General features: G+C 37.0%; 2 protein-coding genes across 2 annotated transcripts; both read right to left on the bottom strand.

Moving 5' to 3' along the window:
* Nucleotides 1-17,214: 17,214 nt before the first annotated feature.
* LOC131637929 (uncharacterized) lies at nucleotides 17,215-19,608 on the bottom strand. Its single transcript, XM_058908498.1, has 7 exons — nucleotides 19,374-19,608; nucleotides 19,135-19,273; nucleotides 18,900-19,031; nucleotides 18,563-18,768; nucleotides 18,350-18,439; nucleotides 17,837-18,278; nucleotides 17,215-17,683 (listed from the first exon to the last, which is right to left on the bottom strand). Exons 1-7 carry the CDS (start codon nucleotides 19,606-19,608, stop codon nucleotides 17,215-17,217), a joined length of 1,713 nt encoding a protein of 570 aa, XP_058764481.1.
* Nucleotides 19,609-21,459: 1,851 nt separating this feature from the next.
* Nucleotides 21,460-23,809, bottom strand: LOC131637928 (uncharacterized). Its single transcript, XM_058908497.1, has 10 exons — nucleotides 23,669-23,809; nucleotides 23,331-23,598; nucleotides 23,026-23,244; nucleotides 22,840-22,930; nucleotides 22,609-22,747; nucleotides 22,374-22,514; nucleotides 22,145-22,207; nucleotides 21,878-22,051; nucleotides 21,728-21,796; nucleotides 21,460-21,648 (listed from the first exon to the last, which is right to left on the bottom strand). The coding sequence occupies exons 1-10, from the start codon at nucleotides 23,807-23,809 to the stop codon at nucleotides 21,460-21,462; spliced, it is 1,494 nt and encodes a 497-aa protein (XP_058764480.1).
* Between the last annotated feature and the right edge of the window lie 2,346 nt (nucleotides 23,810-26,155).

Genomic DNA, 26,155 nt, shown 5'->3' with positions numbered 1-26,155 from the left:
TTAGGTAGAAATTCCCTTCATACTTAGGCTAGTTTCTTTTCCTTTTCAACTTTAAAACACCTAACAACTATCCAAATTAAATCCCATAAAAAATACCAAGAAAATACTAAAAGTCATTAATAAAAAAGTGAAAATCATTAAATAGGGAATGGAAGCTTGAATCTCCCTTGCTTAAGGGAATCATTCGAGTGCTTGGATCTCCCTTGCTTAAAGGAACCATTCGAGCGTAAGTTCCCAATTTCTAAAAAACACAAACCATAGAGCAACTCGAGTCTCCCTTGCTTAAGGGTGCCACTTGAACGCTCAAACTCTTTTCTCTATCTCGCCTCCGAGGCATTCTTTAATCGGACACGTTATTTCCGCTCCATTCCCAGCTTAAGACTCCAGAGGTCGAGCAGCGGAGTGCGAATGTAACTTCGTCCACTAAAAAACACAAAAACAAACAAAAACTAAAGAGCCGAACTACGGCGCTCTAATTCCTGAAAAGGATACGTAGGCATTGGGTCGCGGGGCCTAAGCGAGCACAACTATTTATAAACCTTATTTTCCTCGTGTTTCTTTTCTTTCATTTGCATGCATTCTCTTAGTAATTAAGCTTTAGATTTATACACCCTTTAGATAGCAACAAACATAGGTGGATACCATCGAGTACAATGGGCGTGAGGGGTGCTAGCACCTTCCCCTTGCGTAACCGACTCCCGTACCTTGATCTCTGGTCGAAAGACCTCTTTCTTATTCATCTTAGGTTTTCTGATATTCCTTTCCCTCATGGGATAAATATATTGGTGGCGACTCTGTATCTTTTCGCGAGCGTGCGACAGCTGGCGACTCTGCTGGGGACGTTAGACCTATTGCGGGTCCGTACTTAGCAAGTCGATCCTAGCCTTTGTTTGTTTGTTTGTTTATTGGGTGTGCTTATATATTGTTTATGTTTTGCATTTTTTATTATATGCTTGCATATCATGTTTATTTTCTCGCATTCTGGACTATATTATGGGTCCCCGTGGGGGCCACATATTTTTCTGCTTTGTTTTGCAGGTGGGGGGTTTTTGTGAGGTAAAAGGCCCACTACCCAGGCCAGTGACACATAGGATTAGCGTGGATGCTCATGTTGACTCCCGTAGCGCTTGCTATGATCGAGCTTGACATGGGGTACCACAACTGGGCGAGGTTCTTTCATGGAACACTGTGTCTGGCACGCTTGTTGCCTCAAACACTTTGTACCCCATGGGAACTGTAGACCCTAGTGACCATTAGGGACCACTTGTCCGTGTCTAGACTACATACCCGTGAGATTGGGATGGGACAGGAAACTTGACCTTCATCATACCCGGATTTCTGCTATTCAATAAAAGGCGTCGAAGACTTGATCCTAGGACATTTGACTTATACAAAAGTTCTACATCAGTTATCTATTAGAATCAACGTCGAACCTCTGAATCTGGAGGATTCGACCTTATTTGACTTATGCTCAGTTATATATCATAATCAACGTCGAACCTCTGAATCTGGAGGTTCGACCACCTTTGACTTATGCACAAGCTATTTATCCAGAAAGCAACGTCGAACCTCTGAATCTGGAGGATTCAACCATATCTTATTTCCATGAGAAGTTGTTATCCAAGAGGCCTTGATCCTGATTCCTGCTACATTTGCATCATCATTAACATTTTTGCATTCATGCATATGCATCCATGGTTACCAAGATTCCTACTTTCTTCCTCTCCATCAAATCAGTCAAGACGATTCCTCCACACCAATATCTGACAAAAGCTCACAGACAAAGAATCATGGGGAATTATAAACAAGATCAAGATACTATCAAAGAACCCCATGCCTCCTCATGAGGGAACCTTACACCAATGGAGCCTAAAGACTTTATGTTTGTCAGAGAACATTTCATTTGCAAATAAGGCCAATCTTGCCATTGTACAGATTTCTTTAGTATTTTCAATTGTATTACTTTTGTTGTTATCAAGTACTTCTCATTTTAAGAAACTCATTCTGTTTGAATAAATAAAAATAATGCAATATACATGTTTTTCTCAAATCATTTCATCTTTGTCATTATGTTCATTGATATTCAACTCATTTGTCTTAAGCAACTAAAAAAGGAGAATGATGAAAATCAAAAAACACATGAATCACTGACTGTATGCTTTTGGAACAAAGATCCTGCTGACGATGTAAAGGCATTATTTCAATTCCCAAACACTGGAGTTATAAGGGAGTGAAACCCTCGTCAACCCCTTTGAGCCTAAGGAGTAGTAGTTTCTTTTCAAAAAATACAAAACCCTCAATCTTAACCAGGGGCAGGGTAGTCTTCAGTTAGTGCGACCGAGCGCTCAACTTTCAGGTATTCCATCAGAGGATCAATCATATCTCAGATCTCACAACAAAAAGAGAAGAGCACAATCCACAATGGATGTCTCCCATTCACTAAGAAGAAGGCAGTCACAACCTTTTCATCAAGTCAATCACCAAAGTCATACAACTTGTTCCCGAACGAGACAAAAAAAAAGAATGAAAAGAAAGTTATGAATCATGATAAAAAAAAGAAACAATAGCCCGATAAGTCAAAAGAAAAAAGAAAAGCTTTGAAGCAATTGACTTAGGCAAAAATTAGGGCATATCCCGCTGGACAACGAAAACCAAATTCAAAAGAAACTTTTTGTCCAGGCAAAAGTTAGGGATAGCAAAAGGCAAAGTAAAATAAAAATCCTCCAAGGGACAAGTTGTTGTGACCATCATTGGAAACACCAAAGGGTGGGTGCCACCTTCATCAAAGCCATAAAGGATCCTCATCCATCACAATCCTTCCTGAAAGGCGAATACTCGTGTCAAACTGGCTGAACATAGGACTGGAGAACATCACGAAGAAGGGGTGGGTTAAGTAGAACTTGAGCCTTTATCCTTTGTTTCTTAAACCGTGAACCCGGCCACGTTACAACCCTCGAAAGTCCTAATTGAAGCAGGGTCCGTTGTGAAAGCATACAAACTGTAAAATCATGTCAAAACTGACTCCTAATGTTACTGTGTCACTTGTGTTAGTATCAGTACAACATTTTGACAAATAAAACTTTTCTTTTGAGATTAACATGTGCATCGCATTCTCATTATCCTTTTCAAAACAGAATTGTCTCTAATCAGAGAGTAAGTGCTTGATACCAAGGAAAGTTCAACATTGAAATTCCATCGAGTGATCTTACAAGGGCAAAGGTTGGTCATCCGCTGAGAAAATATCCAAAGAATCCATTAAGTGGAAGAGTTCCCTTCAATCTGAGGCATTCAATCATCCCATGATCTACACTGGGGCAGACCATTACAAATCTCCATGATTCAAGCATATCAAAGTTCTATCTCAAAATATCATACAAGCTGGGGCAAACTAGCAACGATTCATTTCTTCATCTTCAATCAAGTGTCAGATGTCAAGATAAGTGTCGAGGAGTCAAGCCAAACACCTCACCTTCACCAACACTTCCACAAGCAATAACCTTTCCACATGGACATCCTCCATCCACTCCTTGTATCTTGGAAACAAATCATTCCATCCATAGTCATACATGCATCATGCATATCATTGCATTCTCATTGGCATTTATCCCTTCATAATCCAATCATCAATAAAGCAGGGGCATCCACCTCACCTTGAATCTCAAGTAGAGTTTCAGGACTCCGCCTAATATATTCTACACAAAGCAAAGACTCTGATCAATCAGTACACTGCATATAGAACTCATTGCATTGCATCTCCAGAAGTGCATAAGATAAATCAAACATTTGCATATGAAGCATAAGCCAAGTTACTCATCAGACGAGGTCCCTACAAGTATTCAAATTGATATTCTACTGGATCACTCAGAGTTACCATTGTGGTGTCATCTCCCAAAGTCAATCATGTTCATCTTTCTTCAACCCAGAGTTGATGTCTTTGTGTTCAACCCCGAGTTGACTCTCCCTTCATCTTTTAACCCCAAGTTAATTATATTTCCCACTCAACCCAGAGTTGACGGCTATCCTTTGTTCAATCCAGAATTGATTATTTTCTTCTTTCCCACTCAACCCAGAGTTGATGGTTATCTTTTCTTTTATCAACCCAGAGTTGATCTTCCCCTTTTCCCACTCAACCCAGAGTTGACGGTCATCTTTTATCCTTTTTCACTCAACCCAGAGTTGACGGTTATCCTTATTTCAAATCTAGATTTGATCTTCCCTCTCACCCAGAGATGTCGGACATTTCTTTCCTTCTTTCCCACTCAGCCCAGAGTTGACGGTTATCTCTTGTCTATTCTCACTCAACCCAGAGTTGACGGTTATCTTTTATTCAATCCAGGACTGATCATTTCTTTTCCCACTCAACCCAGAGTTGACGGTTATCTTTTATTCAACCCAAAGTTAATCCTTTCCTTTTCCCACTCAACCTAGAGTTGACGGTTATTATTTGTTCAATCCAGAATTAATTTCTTCTTTTCCCTCTCACCCAGAGTTGACGGATACTTCTTATTGATTCTTTTCCCCACTCAACCCAGAGTTGACGGTTATCCTTTCTTTTCCCCACTCAACCCAGAGTTGACGGTTATCCTTTGTTTTTTCCCACTCAACCCAGAGTTGACGGTCATCCTTTTTTCCCACTCAACCCAGAGTTGACGGTCACCTTTTATTCTTCCCATTCAACCCAGAGTTGACGGTTATTCCTAATTGATCATCTTTCCTCTTTCAACCCAGAGTTGAATTACCTTCTCTCAACCCAGAGTTGATGTCTACCCATTGTCTTCAACCTAAAGTTGATTTTCTTTTCTTCAACCCAGAGTTGATACCCATATCTTGTCCCATTAATACCGATTTCCCTTTCTACTCTCAATCCAGAATTGATGTTCGCCTCTTATCCGACCCCGAGCTGACTTACCTTTATCCTTCGACCCAGAGTCGACCCACTTTTCTTTTTCAACCCAGAGTTGATATGTATTTCATTTCTAATCCAGAGTTAATTTGATCAATCCAGAATTGATACATTATTCCTCAGTGAAGTTGACACCATCTTTTCCCCAGTGGATCATATCTCTCATCAGGCAAATTTTCAGGTTCACTTGGTATTTAATCTTCTTCTACCTTGATTGCTCGAAAGGCTAATGCCAATCTCCCCTTCAGGTTTAAGACGATTAAATAGGGGCAGCTGTTGCACCCCAAAATTTGCCCAACTAATCTTACTTCTAACTGGCTTAAGCATTGCATTCATCTGCATACATTCATCAGGTCATTCAACATTCAGGCTTTACCAATCAATAAATCAGGTAGAGGATCAAAGATCTTGTTGGTTGGGAAGTCATTATTGCTTAAGAATTTTTATCTATATTCAAAGGTTATTCAAGGAGTCTACCTTACTCAAATTGATTTAAAATTGAATTAAGGGTTTCTTTGAAGAGGATAAGTAATTATAAAATCGTCCATTCGAAGTTCAAAGTGAATTGAGGTAATTCAAATTTGAGAATATGAAGAAATATTCAAATACCATCATTATTCTAAGTTCATCTTGGAGTCAAGGCTATTTGCAAATATGGTGTGTATTATATTTATCATTTAACCATAAATTCTATAAGAAAAGCCCAAAAGGTCCGAATCATTACAAAAAAGACCAATTGTTCATACATTTCAATCCATACATTACATTGTAAACTCATTACAAAATACAATCCATCCATAATCCATTCAACAATCATTCAAGTATCCATACATGGATCGAGTGTGTCTTCTCCTTACAAAATTCATTACAAAAAATCTAATTCCTAAACCTAGGGTGACTTGCTCCTATCCTTAGCCTTGAGTCACTTTCCTCATCCAAACATCTTCATTAAGAGTTTTACTCATCATTCAAGCTTGCTTCCAATTATTCAAAGTCAACATCATTTACGTTCATCCAAGTTCCAAATTACAAATTCAATTACAAAGATCCAAGAATCCATTACATATCCAATAGTCACATTACAAAAGAGTTTACAAAAAAAAAAACTTATAGGTTCTACTCAAAGTCAGTATATGTCCAAGTCTCTTCGTGCTTCCACTTCACCTCCATTGTGTTACCACTTAGCCTCATGATCAAGCAAATTCATGTCTTGAAGACTATTAAACCAACTGCACCAGTCCAGCCCCATACTATGTGCCAGCAGCCATGCGTATATGCTGTAAAAAAAAAAAGGGAATAAAAGCATATAAGCTTCAGACAGTGCCAACAGCAATACATACATACTTCATGTAGAAAAGAAGCTAACCCATAACAGTTTTATAATCTATTGCAGACCTACATCCATATACAATTCAAAATAGCCTTCAACATCCAATTCAAACACTTAGTTCATACAGTTTTGACACAACAAAGGAAAACAACAATACTATCAAGCCATCAGCAGAAAACTTATTCACTTCAGTTACTCTCAAAACCCCATATATACACAACCAATCCTAACAACCTAACATAACTAACAGATTCAGTTACAAACTCTCAACAACTCATAACCACCTAACCGATTCAGTTATAATTCACTAACATAATTAACTAACTTACTAACAGTCCTAACAAACCTAACTGTCATATAACAGAACTCAACACACATAGATTCTCTAACTCTCTAACTAACAGAGTCCAGCAGAATAACAGAAAAATCAGAGATTGAACTAACCTCCACTTCCTATAAATCAGAACCTGGATTCATTCATTAGGCCTCGACCATTTTCTCCAGAAATCATCTCTTCACTTCTCTGTTTCTACACATCAACTCTCCACCATCTTCCATTATCCTCACCACTTTCTTCTTCTTGCTCACTCTCAGAAATTTCAATATCTTCATCCCTTCATCTCCTCTTTATTCATCTTCATCCCTTCAATCTCCACCCTGAATCATCACTGCATCCTCAATCTTCCATCCTCAACCTACAAAAAAATCCAACAATCAGCATAAGGAAAATTCGAAAAAAATATGAGGGAAAATCTGTAACAGCAAAGCAACCACCGGAATCTTCATCACCTTCAACTCACCATAACAGAATCTTCAATTTCTCCTTCGATTCATCTTCAATCGTCATCGTCATCCGCATCTGTTCTTAATCATCAACGCGCATCTCCAACAAAATTCTATCGTCCTTCTTCATCTTCATAGATCACCGAAACTCAGCGACAACAACAACTATCAAGACTTCATCATCGTCGATCTTCAACTGAGAATCTTCAGCACTGAATCGATAACATCATCATCATGTCAGCTTTACATTCACAATGGCCTTCATCACGGACGAAGAGGAGAGTGAGAGCTGAATCAAATCGGAAATGAGGCGAAGCTTTAATTGAAAGATAAAGGATGGCAAGAGAGAGGTCTGCTTATGAGGTGGTGGTGAACGACAAGACTCTCGTCGGAGAAGAAGGATTCGCGGCGCCGCTGAAGGAGAAGAAAGGAAACTCGTTCAAGAGAAGGTCGAAGGTCACAATTCTTAACCCTAAATCCCAATTCTATTTTCCTTTTATTCTTCTTTTTATTAATTTATTTTTGTTCTTTATGAAAATAAGTGGATCAATCTGTGTATAAACCTCTGGGCCTGAGTTGCTAATCCACACCCCCTATGGTCCATTGCATCATTTTTGACACAAGAAAAATCTGTAACAAAAACATCTCCTGGGCCAATCATTTGGGCCCTGCGCCCCATTTATTCTTCACACCTTTAATTCCAGTTCATACCCCCTGGCTCTATATTCTAACTAGTGAAATTTAGTTTTTTTACTTAGTCTTTTTCCATTATTTTTAGGCAATAAAATACTAATTTTCTCCTATTATTTTTAGACTTTAGTACTAATTTTGACATAAAAAAAATCACAAAAAAATATTAGTTTTTAGGCTATTTGTTTTTTAGTCTTTTTGCTTGACTTGTAATTCAATATCTCTCATAAAATCAATATAAAAATAGTAGTATTTTTAATTCATTCTTGTACTATATTTTTTTTTTTGATTTGTTACTTTATGCTTGTATGCCAATTTTGTACCATTGTGTTTCTCAATTTTGCTTCTAATTGTGATCTTTATTTTCATATTCTTTTATTCCTAACCTTAGGTAGAAACCATGATAACATTAGGTAGAAATTCCCTTCATACTTAGGCTAGTTTCTTTTCCTTTTCAACTTTAAAACACCTAACAACTATCCAAATTAAATCCCATAAAAAATACCAAGAAAATACTAAAAGTCATTAATAAAAAAGTGAAAATCATTAAATAGGGAATGGAAGCTTGAATCTCCCTTGCTTAAGGGAATCATTCGAGTGCTTGGATCTCCCTTGCTTAAAGGAACCATTCGAGCGTAAGTTCCCAATTTCTAAAAAACACAAACCATAGAGCAACTCGAGTCTCCCTTGCTTAAGGGTGCCACTTGAACGCTCAAACTCTTTTCTCTATCTCGCCTCCGAGGCATTCTTTAATCGGACACGTTATTTCCGCTCCATTCCCAGCTTAAGACTCCAGAGGTCGAGCAGCGGAGTGCGAATGTAACTTCGTCCACTAAAAAACACAAAAACAAACAAAAACTAAAGAGCCAAACTACGGCGCTCTGATTCCTGAAAAGGATACGTAGGCATTGAGTCGCGGGGCCTAAGCGAGCACAACTATTTATAAACCTTATTTTCCCCGTGTTTCTTTTCTTTCATTTGCATGCATTCTCTTAGTAATTAAGCTTTAGATTTATACACCCTTTAGATAGCAACAAACATAGGTGGATACCATCGAGTACGATGGGCGTGAGGGGTGCTAGCACCTTCCCCTTGCGTAACCAACTCCCGTACCTTGATCTCTTGTCGAAAGACCTCTTTCTTATTCATCTTAGGTTTTCTGATATTCCTTTCCCTCATGGGATAAATATATTGGTGGCGACTGTGTATCTTTTCGCGAGCGTGCGACAGCTGGCGACTCTGCTGGGGACGTTAGACCTATTGCGGGTCCGTACTTAGCGAGTCGATCCTAGCCTTTGTTTGTTTGTTTGTTTATTGGGTGTGCTTATATATTGTTTATGTTTTGCATTTTTTATTATATGCTTGCATATCATGTTTATTTTCTCGCATTCTGGACTATATTATGGGTCCCCGTGGGGGCCACATATTTTTCTGCTTTGTTTTGCAGGTGGGGGGTTTTTGTGAGGTAAAAGGCCCACTACCCAGGCCAGTGACACATAGGATTAGCGTGGATGCTCATGTTGACTCCCGTAGCGCTTGCTATGATCGAGCTTGACATGGGGTACCACAACTGGGCGAGGTTCTTTCATGGAACACTGTGTCTGGCACGCTTGTTGCCTCAAACACTTTGTACCCCATGGGAACTGTAGACCCTAGTGACCATTAGGGACCACTTGTCCGTGTCTAGACTACATACCTGTGAGATTGGGATGGGACAGGAAACTTGACCTTCATCATACCCAGATTTCTGCTATTCAATAAAAGGCGTCGAACCCTTGATCCTGGGACATTTGACTTATACAAAAGTTCTACATCAATTATCTATTAGAATCAACGTCGAACCTCTGAATCTGGAGGATTCGACCTTATTTGACTTATGCTCAGTTATATATCCTAATCAACGTCGAACCTCTGAATCTGGAGGTTCGACCACCTTTGACTTATGCACAAGCTATTTATCCAGAAAGCAACGTCGAACCTCTGAATCTGGAGGATTCAACCATATCTTATTTCCATGAGAAGTTGTTATCCAAGAGGCCTTGATCCTGATTCCTGCTACATTTGCGTCATCATTAACATTTTTGCATTCATGCATATGCATCCATGGTTACCAAGATTCCTACTTTCTTCCTCTCCATCAGATCAGTCAAGACGATTCCTCCACACCAATATCTGACAAAAGCTAACAGACAAAGATTCATGGGGAATTATAAACAAGATCAAGATACTATCAAAGAACTCCATGCCTCCTCATGAGGGAACCTTATACCAATGGAGCCTAAAGACTTTATGTTTGTCAGAGAACATTTCATTTGCATCCAAATAAGGCCAATCTTGCCATTGTACAGATTTCTTTAGTATTTTCAATTGTATTACTTTTGTTGTTATCAAGTACTTCTCATTTTAAGAAACTCATTCTGTTTGAATAAATAAAAATAATGCAATATACATGTTTTTCTCAAATCATTTCATCTTTGTCATTATGTTCATTGATATTCAACTCATTTGTCTTAAGCAACTAAAAAAGGAGAATGATGAAAATCAAAAAACACATGAATCACTGACTGTATGCTTTTGGAACAAAGATCCTGCTGACGATGTAAAGGCATTATTTCAATTCCCAAACACTGGAGTTATAAGGGAGTGAAACCCTCGTCAACCCCTTTGAGCCTAAGGAGTAGTAGTTTCTTTTCAAAAAATACAAAACCCTCAATCTTAACCAGGGGCAGGGTAGTCTTCAGTTAGTGCGACCGAGCGCTCAACTTTCAGGTATTCCATCAGAGGATCAATCATATCTCAGATCTCACAACAAAAAAAGAAGAGCACAATCCACAATGGATGTCTCCCATTCACTAAGAAGAAGGCAGTCACAACCTTTTCATCAAGTCAATCACCAAAGTCATACAACTTGTTCCCGAACGAGACAAAAAAAAAGAATGAAAAGAAAGTTATGAATCATGATAAAAAAAAGAAACAATAGCCCGATAAGTCAAAAGAAAAAAGAAAAGCTTTGAAGCAATTGACTTAGGCAAAAATTAGGGCATATCCCGCTGGACAACGAAAACCAAATTCAAAAGAAACTTTTTGTCCAGGCAAAAGTTAGGGATAGCAAAAGGCAAAGTAAAATAAAAATCCTCCAAGGGACAAGTTGTTGTGACGATCATTGGAAACACCAAAGGGTGGCTGCCACCTTCATCAAAGCCATAAAGGATCCTCATCCATCACAATCCTTCCTGAAAGGCGAATACTCGTGTCAAACTGACTGAACATAAGACTGGAGAACATCACGAAGAAGGTGTGGGTTAAGTAGAACTTGAGCCTTTATCCTTTGTTTCTTAAACCGTGAACCCGGCCATGTTACAACCCTCAAAAGTCCTAATTGAAGCAGGGTCCGTTCTGAAAGCATACAAACTGTAAAATCATGTTAAAACTGACTCCTAATGTTGCTGTGTCACTTGTGTTAGTATCAGTACAACATTTTGACAAATAAAACTTTTCTTTTGAGATTAACATGTGCAACGTATTCTCATTATCCTTTTCAAAACAGAATTGTCTTTAATCAGAGAGTAAGTGCTTGATACCAAGGAAAGTTCAACATTGAAATTCCATCGAGTGATCTTACAAGGGCAAAGGTTGGTCATCCGCTGAGAAAATATCCAAAGAATCCATTAAGTGGAAGAGTTCCCTTCAATCTGAGGCATTCAATCATCCCATGATCTACACTGGGGCAGACCATTACAAATCTCCATGATTCAAGCATATCAAAGTTCTATCTCAAAATATCATACAAGCTGGGGCAAACTAGCAACGATTCATTTCTTCATCTTCAATCAAGTGTCAGATGTCAAGATAAGTGTCGAGGAGTCAAGCCAAACACCTCACCTTCACCAACACTTCCACAAGCAATAACCTTTCCACATGGACATCCTCCATCCACTCCTTGTATCTTGGAAACAAATCATTCCATCCATAGTCATACATGCATCATGCATATCATTGCATTCTCATTGGCATTTATCCCTTCATAATCCAATCATCAATAAAGCAGGGGCATCCACCTCACCTTGAATCTCAAGTAGAGTTTCAGGACTCCGCCTAATATATTCTACACAAAGCAAAGACCCTGATCAATCAGTACACTGCATATAGAACTCATTGCATTGCATCTCCAGAAGTGCATAAGATAAATCAAACATTTGCATATGAAGCATAAGCCAAGTTACTCATCAGACGAGGTCCCTACAAGTATTCAAATTGATATTCTACTGGATCACTCAGAGTTACCATTGTGGTGTCATCTCCCAAAGTCAATCATGTTCATCTTTCTTCAACCCAGAGTTGATGTCTTTGTGTTCAACCCCGAGTTGACTCTCCCTTCATCTTTTAACCCCAAGTTAATTATATTTCCCACTCAACCCAGAGTTGACGGCTATCCTTTGTTCAATCCAGAATTGATTATTTTCTTCTTTCCCACTCAACCCAGAGTTGATGGTTATCTTTTCTTTTATCAACCCAGAGTTGATCTTCCCCTTTTCCCACTCAACCCAGAGTTGACGGTCATCTTTTATCCTTTTTCACTCAACCCAGAGTTGATGGTTATCCTTATTTCAAATCTAGATTTGATCTTCCCTCTCACCCAGAGTTGACAGACATTTCTTTCCTTCTTTCCCACTCAGCCCAGAGTTGACGGTTATCTCTTGTCTATTCTCACTCAACCCAGAGTTGACGGTTATCTTTTATTCAATCCAGAACTGATCATTTCTTTTCCCACTCAACCCAGAGTTGACGGTTATCTTTTATTCAACCCAGAGTTGATCCTTTCCTTTTCCCACTCAACCCAGAGTTGACGGTTATTATTTGTTCAATCCAGAATTGATTTCTTCTTTTCCCTCTCACCTAGAGTTGACGGATACTTCTTATTGTTTCTTTTCCCCACTCAACCCAGAGTTGACGGTTATCCTTTCTTTTCCCCACTCAACCCAGAGTTGACGGTTATCCTTTGTTTTTTCCCACTCAACCCAGAGTTGACGGTCATCCTTTTTTCCCACTCAACCCAGAGTTGACGGTTACCTTTTATTCTTCCCATTCAACCCAGAGTTGACGGTTATTCCTAATTGATCATCTTTCCTCTTTTAACCCAGAGTTGAATTACCTTCTCTCAACCCAGAGTTGATGTCTACCCATTGTCTTCAACCCAAAGTTGATTTTCTTTTCTTCAACCCAGAGTTGATACCCATATCTTGTCCCATTAATACCGATTTCCCTTTCTACTCTCAATCCAGAATTGATGTTCGCCTCTTATCCGACCCCGAGCTGACTTACCTTTATCCTTCGACCCAGAGTCGACCCACTTTTATTTTTCAACCCAGAGTTGATATGTATTTCATTTCTAATCCAGAGTTAATTTGATCAATCCAGAATTGATACATTATTCCTCAGTGAAGTTGACACCATCTTTTCCCCAGTGGATCCTATCTCTCATCAGGCAAATTTTCAGGTTCACTTGGTATTTAATCTTCTTCTTGCTTGATTGCTCGAAAGGCTAACGCCAATCTCCCCTTCAGGTTTAAGACGATTAAATAGGGGCAGCTGTTGCACCCCAAAATTTGCCCATCTAATCTTACTTCTAACTGGCTTAAGCATTGCATTCATCTGCATACATTCATCAGGTCATTCAACATTCAGGCTTTACCAATCAATAAATCAGGTAGAGGATCAAAGATCTTGTTGGTTGGGAAGTCATTATTGCTTAAGAATTTTTATCTATATTCAAAGGCTATTCAAGGAGTCTACCTTACTCAAATTGATTTAAGATTGAATTAAGGGTTTCTTTGAAGAGGCGAAGTAATTATAAAATCGTCCATTCGAAGTTCAAAGTGAATTGAGGTAATTCAAATTTGAGAATATGAAGAAATATTCAAATACCATCATTATTCTAAGTTCATCTTGGAGTCAAGGCTATTTGCAAATATGGTGTGTATTATATTTATCATTTAACCATAAATTCTATAAGAAAAGCCCAAAAGGTCCGAATCATTACAAAAAAGACCAATTGTTCATACATTTCAATCCATACATTACATTGTAAACTCATTACAAAATACAATCCATCCATAATCCATTCAACAATCATTCAAGTATCCATACATAGATCGAGTGTATCTTCTCCTTACAAAATTCATTACAAAAAATCTAATTCCTAAACCTAGGGTGACTTGCTCATATCCTTAGCCTTGAGTCACTTTCCTCATCCAAACATCTTCATTAAGAGTTTTACTCATCATTCAAGCTTGCTTCCAATTATTCAAAGTCAACATCATTTACATTCATCCAAGTTCCAAATTACAAATTCAATTACAAAGATCCAAGAATCCATTACATATCCAATAGTCACATTACAAAAGAGTTTACAAAAAAAAAAACTTATAGGTTCTACTCAAAGTCAGTATATGTCCAAGTCTCTTCGTGCTTCCACTTCACCTCCATTGTGTTACCACTTAGCCTCATGATCAAGCAAATTCATGTCTTGAAGACTATTAAACCAACTGCACCAGTCCAGCCCCATACTATGTGCCAGCAGCCATGCGTATATGCTGTAAAAAAAAGGGAATAAAAGCAGATAAGCTTCAGACAGTGCCAACAGCAATACATACATACTTCATGTAGAAAAGAAGCTAACCCATAACAGTTTTATAATCTATTGCAGACCTACATCCATATACAATTCAAAATAGCCTTCAACATCCAATTCAAACACTTAGTTCATACAGTTTTGACACAACAAAGGAAAACAACAATACTATCAAGCCATCAGCAGAAAACTAATTCACTTCAGTTACTCTCAAAACCCCATATATACACAACCAATCCTAACAACCTAACATAACTAACAGATTCAGTTACAAACTCTCAACAACTCATAACCACCTAACCGATTCAGTTATAATTCACTAATAGAATTAACTAACTTACTAACAGTCCTAATAAACCTAACTGTCATATAACAGAACTCAACACACATAGATTCTCTAACTCTCTAACTAACAGAGTCCAGCAGAATAACAGAAAAATCAGAGATTGAACTAACCTCCACTTCCTATAAATCAGAACCTGGATTCATTCATTAGGCCTCGACCATTTTCTCCAGAAATGATCTCCTCACTTCTCTGTTTCTACACATCAACTCTCCACCATCTTCCATTATCCTCACCACTTTCTTCTTCTTGCTCACTCTCAGAAATTTCAATATCTTCATCCCTTCATCTCCTCTTCATTCATCTTCATCCCTTCAATCTCCACCCTGAATCATCACTGCATCCTCAATCTTCCATCCTCAACCTACAAAAAAATCCAACAATCAGCATAAGGAAAATTCGGAAAAAATATGAGGGAAAATCTGTAACAGCAAAGCAACCACCGGAATCTTCATCACCTTCAACTCACCATAACAGAATCTTCAATTTCTCCTTCGATTCATCTTCAATCATCATCGTCATCCGCATCTGTTCTTAATCATCAACGCGCATCTCCAGCAAAATTCTATCGTCCTTCTTCATCTTCATAGCATCACCGAAACTCAGCGACAACAACAACTATCAAGACTTCATCATCGTCGATCTTCAACTGAGAATCTTCAGCACTGAATCGATAACATCATCATCATGTCAGCTTTACATTCACAATGGCCTTCATCACGGACGAAGAGGAGAGTGAGAGCTGAATCAAATCGGAAACGAGGCGAAACTTTAATTGAAAGATAAAGGATGGCAAGAAAGAGGTCTGCTTATGAGGTGGTGGTGAACGACAAGACTCTCGTCGGAGAAGAAGGATTCGCGGCGCCGCTGAAGGAGAAGAAAGGAAACTCGTTCAAGAGAAGGTCGAAGGTCACAATTCTTAACCCTAAATCCCAATTCTATTTTCCTTTTATTCTTCTTTTTATTAATTTATTTTTGTTCTTTATGAAAATAAGTGGATCAATCTGTGTATAAACCTCTGGGCCTGAGTTGCTAATCCACACCCCCCTATGGTCCATTGCATCATTTTTGACACAAGAAAAATCTGTAACAAAAACATCTCCTGGGCCAATCATTTGGGCCCTGCGCCCCATTTATTCTTCACACCTTTAATTCCAGTTCATACCCCCTGGCTCTATATTCTAACTAGTGAAATTTAGTTTTTTTACTTAGTCTTTTTCCATTATTTTTAGGCAATAAAATACTAATTTTCTCCTATTATTTTTAGACTTTAGTACTAATTTTGACATAAAAAATAATCATAAAAAAATATTAGTTTTTAGGCTATTTGTTTTTTAGTCTTTTTGCTTGACTTGTAATTCAATACCTCTCATAAAAATCAATATAAAAATAGTAGTATTTTTAATTCATTCTTGTACTATATTTTTTTTTGATTTGTTACTTTATGCTTGTATGCCAATTTTGTACCATTGTGTTTCTCAATTTTGCTTCTAATTGTGATCTTTATTTTCATATTCTTTTATTCCTAACCTTAGGTAGAAACCATGATAACATTAGGTAGAAATTCCCTTCATACTTAGGCTAGTTTCTTTTCCTTTTCAACTTTAAAACACCTAACAACTATCCAAATTAAATCCCATAAAAAATACCAAGAAAATACTAAAAGTCATTAATAAAAAAGTGAAAATCATTAAATTGGGAATGGAAGCTTGAATCTCCCTTGCTTAAGGGAATCATTCGAGTGCTTGGATCTCCCTTGCTTAAAGGAACCATTCGAGCGTAAGTTCCCAATTTCTAAAAAACACAAACCATAGAGCAACTCGAGTCTCCCTTGCTTAAGGGTGCCACTTGAACGCTCAAACTCTTTTCTCTATCTCGCCTCCGAGGCATTCTTTAATCAGACACGTTATTTCCGCTCCATTCCCAGCTTAAGACTCCAGAGGTCGAGTAGCGGAGTGCGAATGTAACTTCGTCCACTAAAAAACATAAAAACAAACAAAAACTAAAGAGCCGAACTACGGCGCTCTGATTCCTGAAAAGGATACATAGGCATTGGGTCGCGGGGCCTAAGCGAGCACAACTATTTATAAACCTTATTTTTCCCGTGTTTCTTTTCTTTCATTTGCATGCATTCTCTTAGTAATTAAGCTTTAGATTTATACACCCTTTAGATAGCAACAAACATAGGTGGATACCATCGAGTACGATGGGCGTGAGGGGTGCTAGCACCTTCCCCTTGCGTAACCGACTCCCGTACCTTGATCTCTGGTCGAAAGACCTCTTTCTTATTCATCTTAGGTTTTCTGATATTCCTTTCCCTCATGGGATAAATATATTGGTGGCGACTCTGTATCTTTTCGCGAGCGTGCGACAGCTTGAACCTGGTATTTGACTTTGTTCACCCTCGTCATTAAGAGAATTATACTTGGACACCCTAATTTTGGTTGATTCTTGCGAATCCATTCTAATTTTTCAGATTCTAACATCGTGTAACCATCGACAAGAAATTGTTGGAACAACCTTCGTGAAGATAACTAAGTCCTAGGTTCAGCTAACCTTGTTTGAATGCGATATGATAGCCATTCCCTTATTGTCAGCCTATTTCGTAAGCTATTCTGATAGATTGGCAAGTCTCTATGGGCAATATTTGGTCTATAACCATCCTCACCATAGGGAAAAATCAAAGGATATTGGAAGGCCATGTAACTTGCATGGAGCTCGTTGATCCGCTTAAGTCCGCCTCCTTGGTATTGCATAATTATATCCCTCATTTCTGCTGTGTCAATATCACCAACAACTAAGGCAGCAACTTCAGACACCGTCGGTTGGTTATACACTCTTCCATCCGTGGATCTGTCAGCTATGAGTCTCAACTTCAGGTTTTGAGTATCCGCTTTGTTGAACCATTGTTTTGCCATTTTAAAGCTCTTGGCACGAGTATTGTGTTCATACATCATTGTAGATAATTGTTGTACAACTTCTAGATCAATGTTCTTGGTAGTCCTAAGTTAAAAAAGCATAAATAAATGGTTAACAGCATTAAGAATAAGTTGATTACATGTGAGTAACGACTACAGCCTGTTCCAGCTGTATTATAAATAATAATTTCAGTATAGTTTTATAAATAAAATGATTGCATGTTAGTAGAAATTATACCTTAGACACTTCATTCGATTGTGAACCTCATTTTCTGTGTCATAAATATATAATTGAGCAAATTTGGGTGTGTCTCCTCGAGCAGGTAACAAACTTCCAATTCGATGGCATGTTTGACCTTGTATCCGTAAAGTTGGTGGTCCACCTCCATTGTTAAAACGATTGTCCAACTTTGCACCTGGCGATGTAAAGGCGAACATCATATTGTAAACTCTAATATGTTGTTGAAACTTTCTGCTCACTACGTTATCATGGTCAAACATCAATTTTGCAAGAACTTCTGGAGGTTGTTTTAGTAGTGGTATTTCAACTTTCCCATTGCAACAACACATCATAAACTTTGGATTAGCAGAATGGGAACTTTTATTCATCCGTTCTTGATACCACATCATGGATTTACAATAACGACATTCGATGGGCGGGTCCCCTATGTCGTAATAAGCTACATAGTAATAGACAGGAAAAAATTACTATGATATTTGTAAAATAGCAAATTTCAAAAAAATGATATACCTTCAGAAGAACGGGTGTAGTTGTCGTGAATTATAAAAGGTGCCTCGTTTTCTTCAGGTTCGGAACAGAAGTCCTCATCGGATAAATAAGCTATCAATGGATAAAAAGTGTAATATTAAATATATGAACATGTTTCATATATATTTCTTATATATAATCTTAAATAAGGTGGAAGTATTGAACACAGAACCAATGAGTTTGCAATTGAATCACTTGCAAAAGGGTCGTAATCGCTATCTTCGTCCGAGTCGCTGTTAAAATCCAAGTTGACTGCAGGGGTAAAAGCAGGACATGCTGGTTCTTTTATTTCAGGTGTTTTGCCTTTAGTGTGTGACACAGGCGATGCTCGAACCCTCTCATGATGTGTCTGTTTGATTGGCATTTGTTGACGACGGTTGTTTTTTCTACTGCTAACACTGCTAGTTGTTCATATGCATGCATGGAAATGATTGAACACATGCATAATTACAAAGTTCGTGAGTTAATAAACAAATATTATAATTAATATCAACATTGAAGACAATGCATATATGAAACTAAGAACTTGTACCTCGTTGGCTGTTGTGCTACCGATATGTTGACAGCTTCTTTAGGGGGGTTACTATTCAAATTCATGGCAAGACTTGGTACTCCCAGCTGCTTCTTAGGCCTGCCACGAACAGTTTTTTTCTTTTCCGTATTTCTGTCATTCAAATTGTTGACATAATATGGAAGTCAATAAAAGTTAAATAAACACTAATTTGAATATCTCTAATGGCATGCATGTTTGGTCATATGAACCTTACATGGGATTCTTGGAAGAACTTCCAGGATCATAGAACTGGTTGGTTGAAAAAATCAGCCCATGTTGGGAATTCTCAATTGTAGTTGGATGACCATTCTCAGTTGTACATTCAGTAGAAAATTTAGGCATTAAATTTGTTCCTAAGGTAGTACATTCAGTTGTACATTCAGTAGAAAATTTAGGCATTAAAAATCAGCACATGTCTGGTTATGCTCGGTTCAGAATTCTGCATACACGCACTCATTACTCTCCCTTCTTCGACAATCTGTACGATAGTCTTCTGATTCCGAGCCGAGGTAGTGATTTCAGACAAAGGTTGTCTCATTGTGAAGCAATTAGGAGAATAGAATGTATCATTGATTGAATCATGTTGGTTTAAATTCTGTCTTTGACGTTTTGAACGATTTTCTTTCATAATAAGCGATCGTCGTGCCCTTGCTTTCTTTCCAGCCAAATGCGGGTTATTGTTATCCATAACTTAAAGTGAATTTCTATACAATCTTCCAGACATAATAAAATAGAAAACATGTACATAACACATATATTTATCTGTAAAAAATAAGTAGTAGGCCAATAACAAATTGATTATCAATCTATGACAATACTAATGAGATAAACAAAACAATTGAATGCAATAACTAACCTCCCTGTAGATACTAATGATACCAACCTCCCTGTAGATATAATAGTAATGTAGTGATTAGAACTGAATGCAATAACTGTTAAAAGGAGAACCTTGAATTTCTATGCTCTTTGTTTCTTGATTGCAATGTTTCAACTTGCTGCAATTGTTCATGTTTTAATATATCAAAGACAGTATTGTTAGGGAAAAAGTCAGCATGTGGACTTGTTATTTTTTAAGAGCCATAACCTTACTAAAGTGAAAAACGCACCAAAATAATATTTTCCCTCTAAAAATTTGAATCCAAAATGTGTTTGAAATTAATATTATTTTAATTACTATGCTAGTAGTTTGTAGTTTAAACTTTTCAAATAATTAGTCCGTTTACAACCATGTGGTGTGATCACACTCAAATGTCAGTTTACAACAATGTGGTGTGATTACATTCAAATGGCTAAAGTGGTTCATATAAATCCCAGGTTTCCAAGCATCAGAAAAGACATATATGTTGTGCAGTGAACTGTGTACAGTGTTTCTGCCACATTGTATAAAGCAATGAATAAAATATTACAAAATGTGATCTTACACCAAAAAGTACAAAATTGGTGTACCTGTACCGTGTGAAATGGTAGAAGTAATTCCTACTTTTAGATGATATACCTGGTACAACTAAGCAAGTTATTTGAAAAAGCATGAAGCATTTAATGATGAGTTGACATTGTGTACGACTTACTTTATCCAATGCTGCAGAAAGTTGTTGACTGATTTCCTTTGATCTGATTTGCAAGGGTATAAAGGGACAGGCACTCCTTAGACAGTACGAAATAAAATGGAAGGGCTCTGCTGCAAGTTGTCCAATGTGAGGTTCCCAATGCAAAAGATATCAAGAACTCTTCCAATGGCAATGCTGTAACTGCCGTGTAAAGTTAAAACATTAAAAATAGAGCAACAATTTTTGGACAATCTAGTTTGAAATTGTGTTAGTACAGAATCTGTATATTAAATTGCACATAGGTTGTTTTTTTAAATTATGGTATACCACTACAAAAGGAGCTTTACAGAAAAGGAGCTATTAACAAAAAATACTTGAAATACCACAAACCCTTTCATGTGATGGAGTGTGCATGGATAGCATTTTGTATGGCATACACAATTCATTTTAAATCCCATCGTGAAGATCAAAGTCGTGAGGTTACACCTATATAATAACCTCCATCACATGAAAAGCCATATAGAATGCAAGTGGATTAAACCTATATAGCAGTCATTTACAAAAGCCATATAAAATGCCACCAATAGATTCATGTGTTTTATATGGCATACACAAAGCATTCTAAATCCCAACCATCATTCATAGTGGTGAGGTTACACCTATATAATACCCTCCATATCATGAAAACCAATATAATATGCAAGTGGATTAAAGCTATATAAACTGGAGGTACAAAAGCTATATAAAATGTCATCCAAATATAGTCATTACCAAATAGAGTCATTACAAAATAGAGTTATTTCAAAATAGAAGCATTACAAAATACTAAGACCAAATGTTTAGTGGCTTACTTTGGATAATCATGCAATATAAAGCATAGTTACACCCATAAAAGAGGTAGAATACAAAAAAGGGCATATGAAATCAGTACTAATACAGTGTGAAATAACAATGCAGCAATAAACATCCACTTTTAAATTTAAAACTCAAGATTACTCCATCTTGATATGCTTGATCTTTCTTGTAGTCTTAGCCTTAGTAGCAGATTGTTTAGGAGTCAGATCTTCAGCCTCAATCAACTCATTAACTGATGTTGAAATAGCTCCCCTCTTGGCAGGTGTGCTGCCGGAGCTTGCAGACGAAGGTTGAGGAGATATCGAAGCTTGAGCAGAAAGTGTCATCTAAGGATGAAATTGATTTTAGTAAATGGAAGTAAAAGTACACAAAGTGTAAATAAGACTGTATGCATTAGGCCCTTACAATAGGTTCAGTTGGCTCATGATTTGGATCAGAATTGGAGATCTCCAAAACAGGAGCATTTGATGTATGCTGCTAACAAAGTTACAATCAGAATCACATATAAAAGAACAACCAAAAAAACTGCTTACATTAAAAGAAACATGTATTTACCTCCTCATCCAGGGTTAGGTAGCCCTTAAGTTTGTTGTAAACATTATCCTCATTAAGAATTGTCACAATTGAATACTGTTTGTAAGATGATTGAAATTTGATACGGAACGCCATTTCCTTATTCAACAAATTGTCAACTTGAGCCGGCCATATTTTTGGGTTGTCTTCTCCATTCTATGCAATCAAGAACACCATGAGGTTTGATCAATATGTCATATGTAGTGAGCTTTATAATTAAGCATTTATAATACAAACACAATGACTCACCGCTATCATGAGCTTTCTTAACTCTTTAGCAGACAGTTTAGTATATGGGACACAATCCTTATCCTAAAATACAAAGGTTCCATTAAAGTCATCATATTCAACTTCAACTTCTATTTTGAATCTGTGAATCAAAATAAAAAAAGATTTTACAGCTTGGTCTGAAATATTATGGATTTGAAAACTAAAAAAGTTAGTTTAAAAAAAGGGCTCACTTAGTAATTGGTTCAACATCTTTAACTCCACAGTGGCACTGAACTTTCCCTCCAACGGTCTTGATAGAAATCTTACATCCTGGGCAGCACTCAAAAAACCATCCAAACCTTGAAGCCTTGAATCGTTTGGTAGTTCCAATAGTAGTTGCAAAACAATCCTAAAATAAGTAACTCCAAAATGTCAAACAATGGATACTAAAATGTTGGATAATAGTTTGAAATCAAACAACAACAACATAAACAAAGAAATACCTTTTCTCCTTCATAAATGTCACGGATAGTCCTGACCTCATTACGGCTAGTCCAATTCTGGTTTGTGGATTGAATGGATGAATCACAAGTTAGTGATAGAGAAAGGTTGGATGCATTTGAGAAATCAGCTGCTCCAAAACTGTATTATATAAAAAACATGGATATAATCAGAAATTGAATTGAAATGAGAATTTTAATTGATATGATACTTTATAAAGCACATGGTTAAACCTGGTTTTGAAGGTTTCCACTTGTGGATGGTCTAAGTTAATCAGTAGTTTCGAGCCATTCCAAGCATTAGATAGACTTGGTAATCCAGATACTGCACCAATTATTTAAAGCAGGTTGTAGTGTTACGTGGTAGCAGACAAAAGATGATAAAATAGTTATTTGTGGGATAATAAAAAACCTCCAGACCTGTATTGGGCTTACACCAAGCATGAGTCAAAATGATAATTGTGGGACCAACATGTTTGCCAAGAGTCTTGTAGTCCATGAATTGTTTGCTAAAATCACCCCATAAAGCAACTTCAATGGCATTTCCTACAACGTCACGTAATGTGATATTGGTACAGGACTTCTTACCCCCACCCCCCATTTGTGTCTTAACAACATCTTGCAAGACACCAATAACATCTATTTCAAAGAAGGGTGAGTCATTATGTGATTCAAAAAAAAAACTCATTCATGATAAACAACAAAAACAACACGAAATAACTAACCATAGAGCATATCAGGCTTGAAATGTCCATTGAGAAAGTTTTCAATGGCATGGAAGTTGAATTTGTGTGGTGGGATGTCCGGTATGTCCACCTTGGTGAGAGTAGTCCCTCCATTAAAAAGAATCTTGAGAGGGTTCGAACATACTTTCAAAGGGCCATCATTAACCACGGGCTCCCCATTATACAGATAATAAGTTTCATGCTCTTTGATCTGCTCTATCCAATCTTTGAAATCCCAACGGCTAGTGGTCACATGGATTTGGTCACCCTGTGAATTTGAGGAGAAATAATCAGCAGGATAACATAAATCATAAAAACTGTAATGATAAAAGCCATACCGTTCCATCTTGTAGAACACACTCTAGGTGTTGATACCCTGTTTTTTCTGTAACAACCCACATGTCAACGACCCTGATGTGCATTTTCCACACCTGGTTCCCTTGGACCAGCTCCTTAATGAGAATGGGAGCCCTAGACATTGTGCGCGTATCTGAAACTGTAAATTGTAGAACAGAAAATGGCTGAGTGATAGTGTAGAAACAGTAGCAAATGCATGAAAGTAATCTATAGCAAACCAGAAAATCAAACCAGAAAATCAAACCAGAAAATGACTGATAATATAAATAAGCAAAAAAGAAAAGCAGGTACTATACTTAGAGAGAGCAAAAGAGCCTGTATAACCGGTACATTTCGAATAAAACGACCAAGGAATGTATGATACATCAACAAAAATGTAAACAACAAAGTCATAGTTAAAAAATAACATGAAAGGTTGTGTCTTTAAGGCAACCTAATGAAAACACACTCCAACAGACGAAGAAAAAACTCAAACATTTTGCATTTATCATAGAAAGCAGAAAATACAAAGAATGAAAAGCCAACAAAAAGATACAAAGAAAATAAGATACAAAGAAAAGAAGATACAAAGAAAACTTCACTAAAATGCATGAAACTAATCTATAAATGACCGAAAATATAAATAAACAAAACAGAAAAGAAAATAGTATAGAAAGAGAGAGCTAAAGAAACTGTATAACCGGCACAGTTAGAAGGAAACAATCAAGGAAAGTATGATACATCAACAAATAGATACAAAGCAAAGAATGAAAATACACTCCAACAGACGAAGAAAAAAATAAAACATTTTGCATTTAGTATAGAAAGCATAAAATACAAAGAATGAAAAGCCAACAAAAAGATACAAAGAAAAGAAGATACAAAGAAAACTTCACCCCAAATCTGAAAGACAACACAGCACGTCGAAGAAAAGAAAGCAGACAATATTGAATGAAAACGTTATAAGAGAGAAAGGTCTTACCCGGGTCTGTTCTTCAACTAAGGAGTTGTGTAGAGAAGGAAAGGGTAATGAGAGAGAAATGTTGACAATGTTTGAAGAAGTAGGAGGAGTCGGATGCTTTTGTTGGAGGGAAAATAGAAAGAAAACCTTGGACCAATTAGAATTGAACACTTGTTGATTTGGGTGATAAAAGTAGGAACTTAGAACAACAGATTTAGTTGATTACGTTTTTATCCCATTGGTAGTGCAAAAGAAATATGAGTCAAGGGCAATTTGGGGTGTTTGGGCAATGTCTTAGTAAAGGCTTGATAGTAGATTTATGTAAATCATATTGATTTATTATTAAAATTTCATATTTTGATATAAAGTTTTACCGTTGATTCATGCGCTTTGGAGATGATATTACAATAACAACATTAATGAATCAATTTATACCACATTGATATCATAATTATATTATATTCATTTTATTTTGAGAATAAATTGTATTTTAATATCAATTTCTCAAAATTATTTCCAATATTTTGTGGAGATTTTTCACTCTTATTTGACATCGTGATGTATATATATATATATATATATATATATATATATATATATATATATATATATATATATATATATATATATATATATATTATTTGTCATTATAGATATCATGTTTTGATTATGTAATAAACTGATTTGATCATTTATTTTTTTATGGCATAAAATTGTGATTTTATTTATGTTTAGAATACTGTTCCGGACTGGGCCGAGCAGGCCCAACACTAACCTTTAGGCAGAGCAGACCCGAGCCACTTGACTAGCCGAGCAGGACCAATCTGCTTAAGACCAATGACTTCCAGTGACTCTTATGAAGTGGCCACGTGCAAAGACCATGTGGTCAAAACAACAGCGAAGGATTCGGTCAACTACCTCCGAACCCTACGCCATGCTCACCTATAACGTGAGCCACCTGTTGACTCAGCCCTAGTAGAAGGAGTTATGGCAGTTTCCTAGCACGTGGACCTCCAATTGGATTTGGCCCAATTAGGAATCCTTAGCCCAACGCTGAGGGCTATAAATACCCTCTTTCACTAGAGGGTCGGGTATTCATTCTTTCTTCATAAAACTTGTGTTTTCTCTCTCTCTCTCTCTCTCTCTCTCTCTCTCTCTCTCTCTCTCTCTCTCTCTGATTGCTGTTTACTTTGACATCGGAGAACCTTGCAGGTACCCCCCATTCTGTCCATCCAGCCAGATCTAACCACCGTGACGATCCATTCTGATCATGTAAGATCAAATATTTTTTTATAATCAGTATAAGAATATTTGATTGTGTTTAACATTATATTTTTTATATCTGGACTGAATTTTTTTTAGTGAAATTTATGTAAATATTTTGTGTTAATTAAAATGAGAATTATACACTATTTTGTATAATCTATTCTCAATATTTTAGTCTAAAATATTTGATGTACATTTTTTATTGTAACACTAATTTGAATTATTTTAACAAAGTGTTACATTTTGTATTTATTTTAGACTG

The sequence above is a fragment of the Vicia villosa genome, unplaced genomic scaffold (genome assembly GCF_029867415.1).
Source record: "Vicia villosa cultivar HV-30 ecotype Madison, WI unplaced genomic scaffold, Vvil1.0 ctg.002116F_1_1, whole genome shotgun sequence".
NCBI lineage: Eukaryota > Viridiplantae > Streptophyta > Magnoliopsida > Fabales > Fabaceae > Vicia > Vicia villosa.
Note: the sequence above shows the minus strand (reverse complement) of the source record. Positions and strands in the feature narration are given on the sequence as shown.

What these genes read in the sequence shown, in the direction of transcription:
- LOC131637929 (XM_058908498.1), bottom strand. Translation starts at nt 19,608, where the DNA reads ATGGATAACAATAACCCGCATTTGGCTGGAAAGAAAGCAAGGGCACGA. An exon ending in GTAGCACAACAGCCAACGAG is followed by an intron (nt 18,769 to 18,899) that starts GTACAAGTTCTT and finishes ATGAACAACTAG; the next exon opens with CAGTGTTAGCAGTAGAAAAA. An exon ending in AATCGAATGAAGTGTCTAAG is followed by an intron (nt 17,684 to 17,836) that starts GTATAATTTCTA and finishes TTTTTAACTTAG; the next exon opens with GACTACCAAGAACATTGATC.
- LOC131637928 (XM_058908497.1), bottom strand. Translation starts at nt 23,809, where the DNA reads ATGTCTAGGGCTCCCATTCTCATTAAGGAGCTGGTCCAAGGGAACCAG. An exon ending in GTGTTCTACAAGATGGAACG is followed by an intron (nt 23,599 to 23,668) that starts GTATGGCTTTTA and finishes TCAAATTCACAG; the next exon opens with GGTGACCAAATCCATGTGAC. An exon ending in GCCACTGTGGAGTTAAAGAT is followed by an intron (nt 22,208 to 22,373) that starts GTTGAACCAATT and finishes TTTGTATTTTAG; the next exon opens with GATAAGGATTGTGTCCCATA.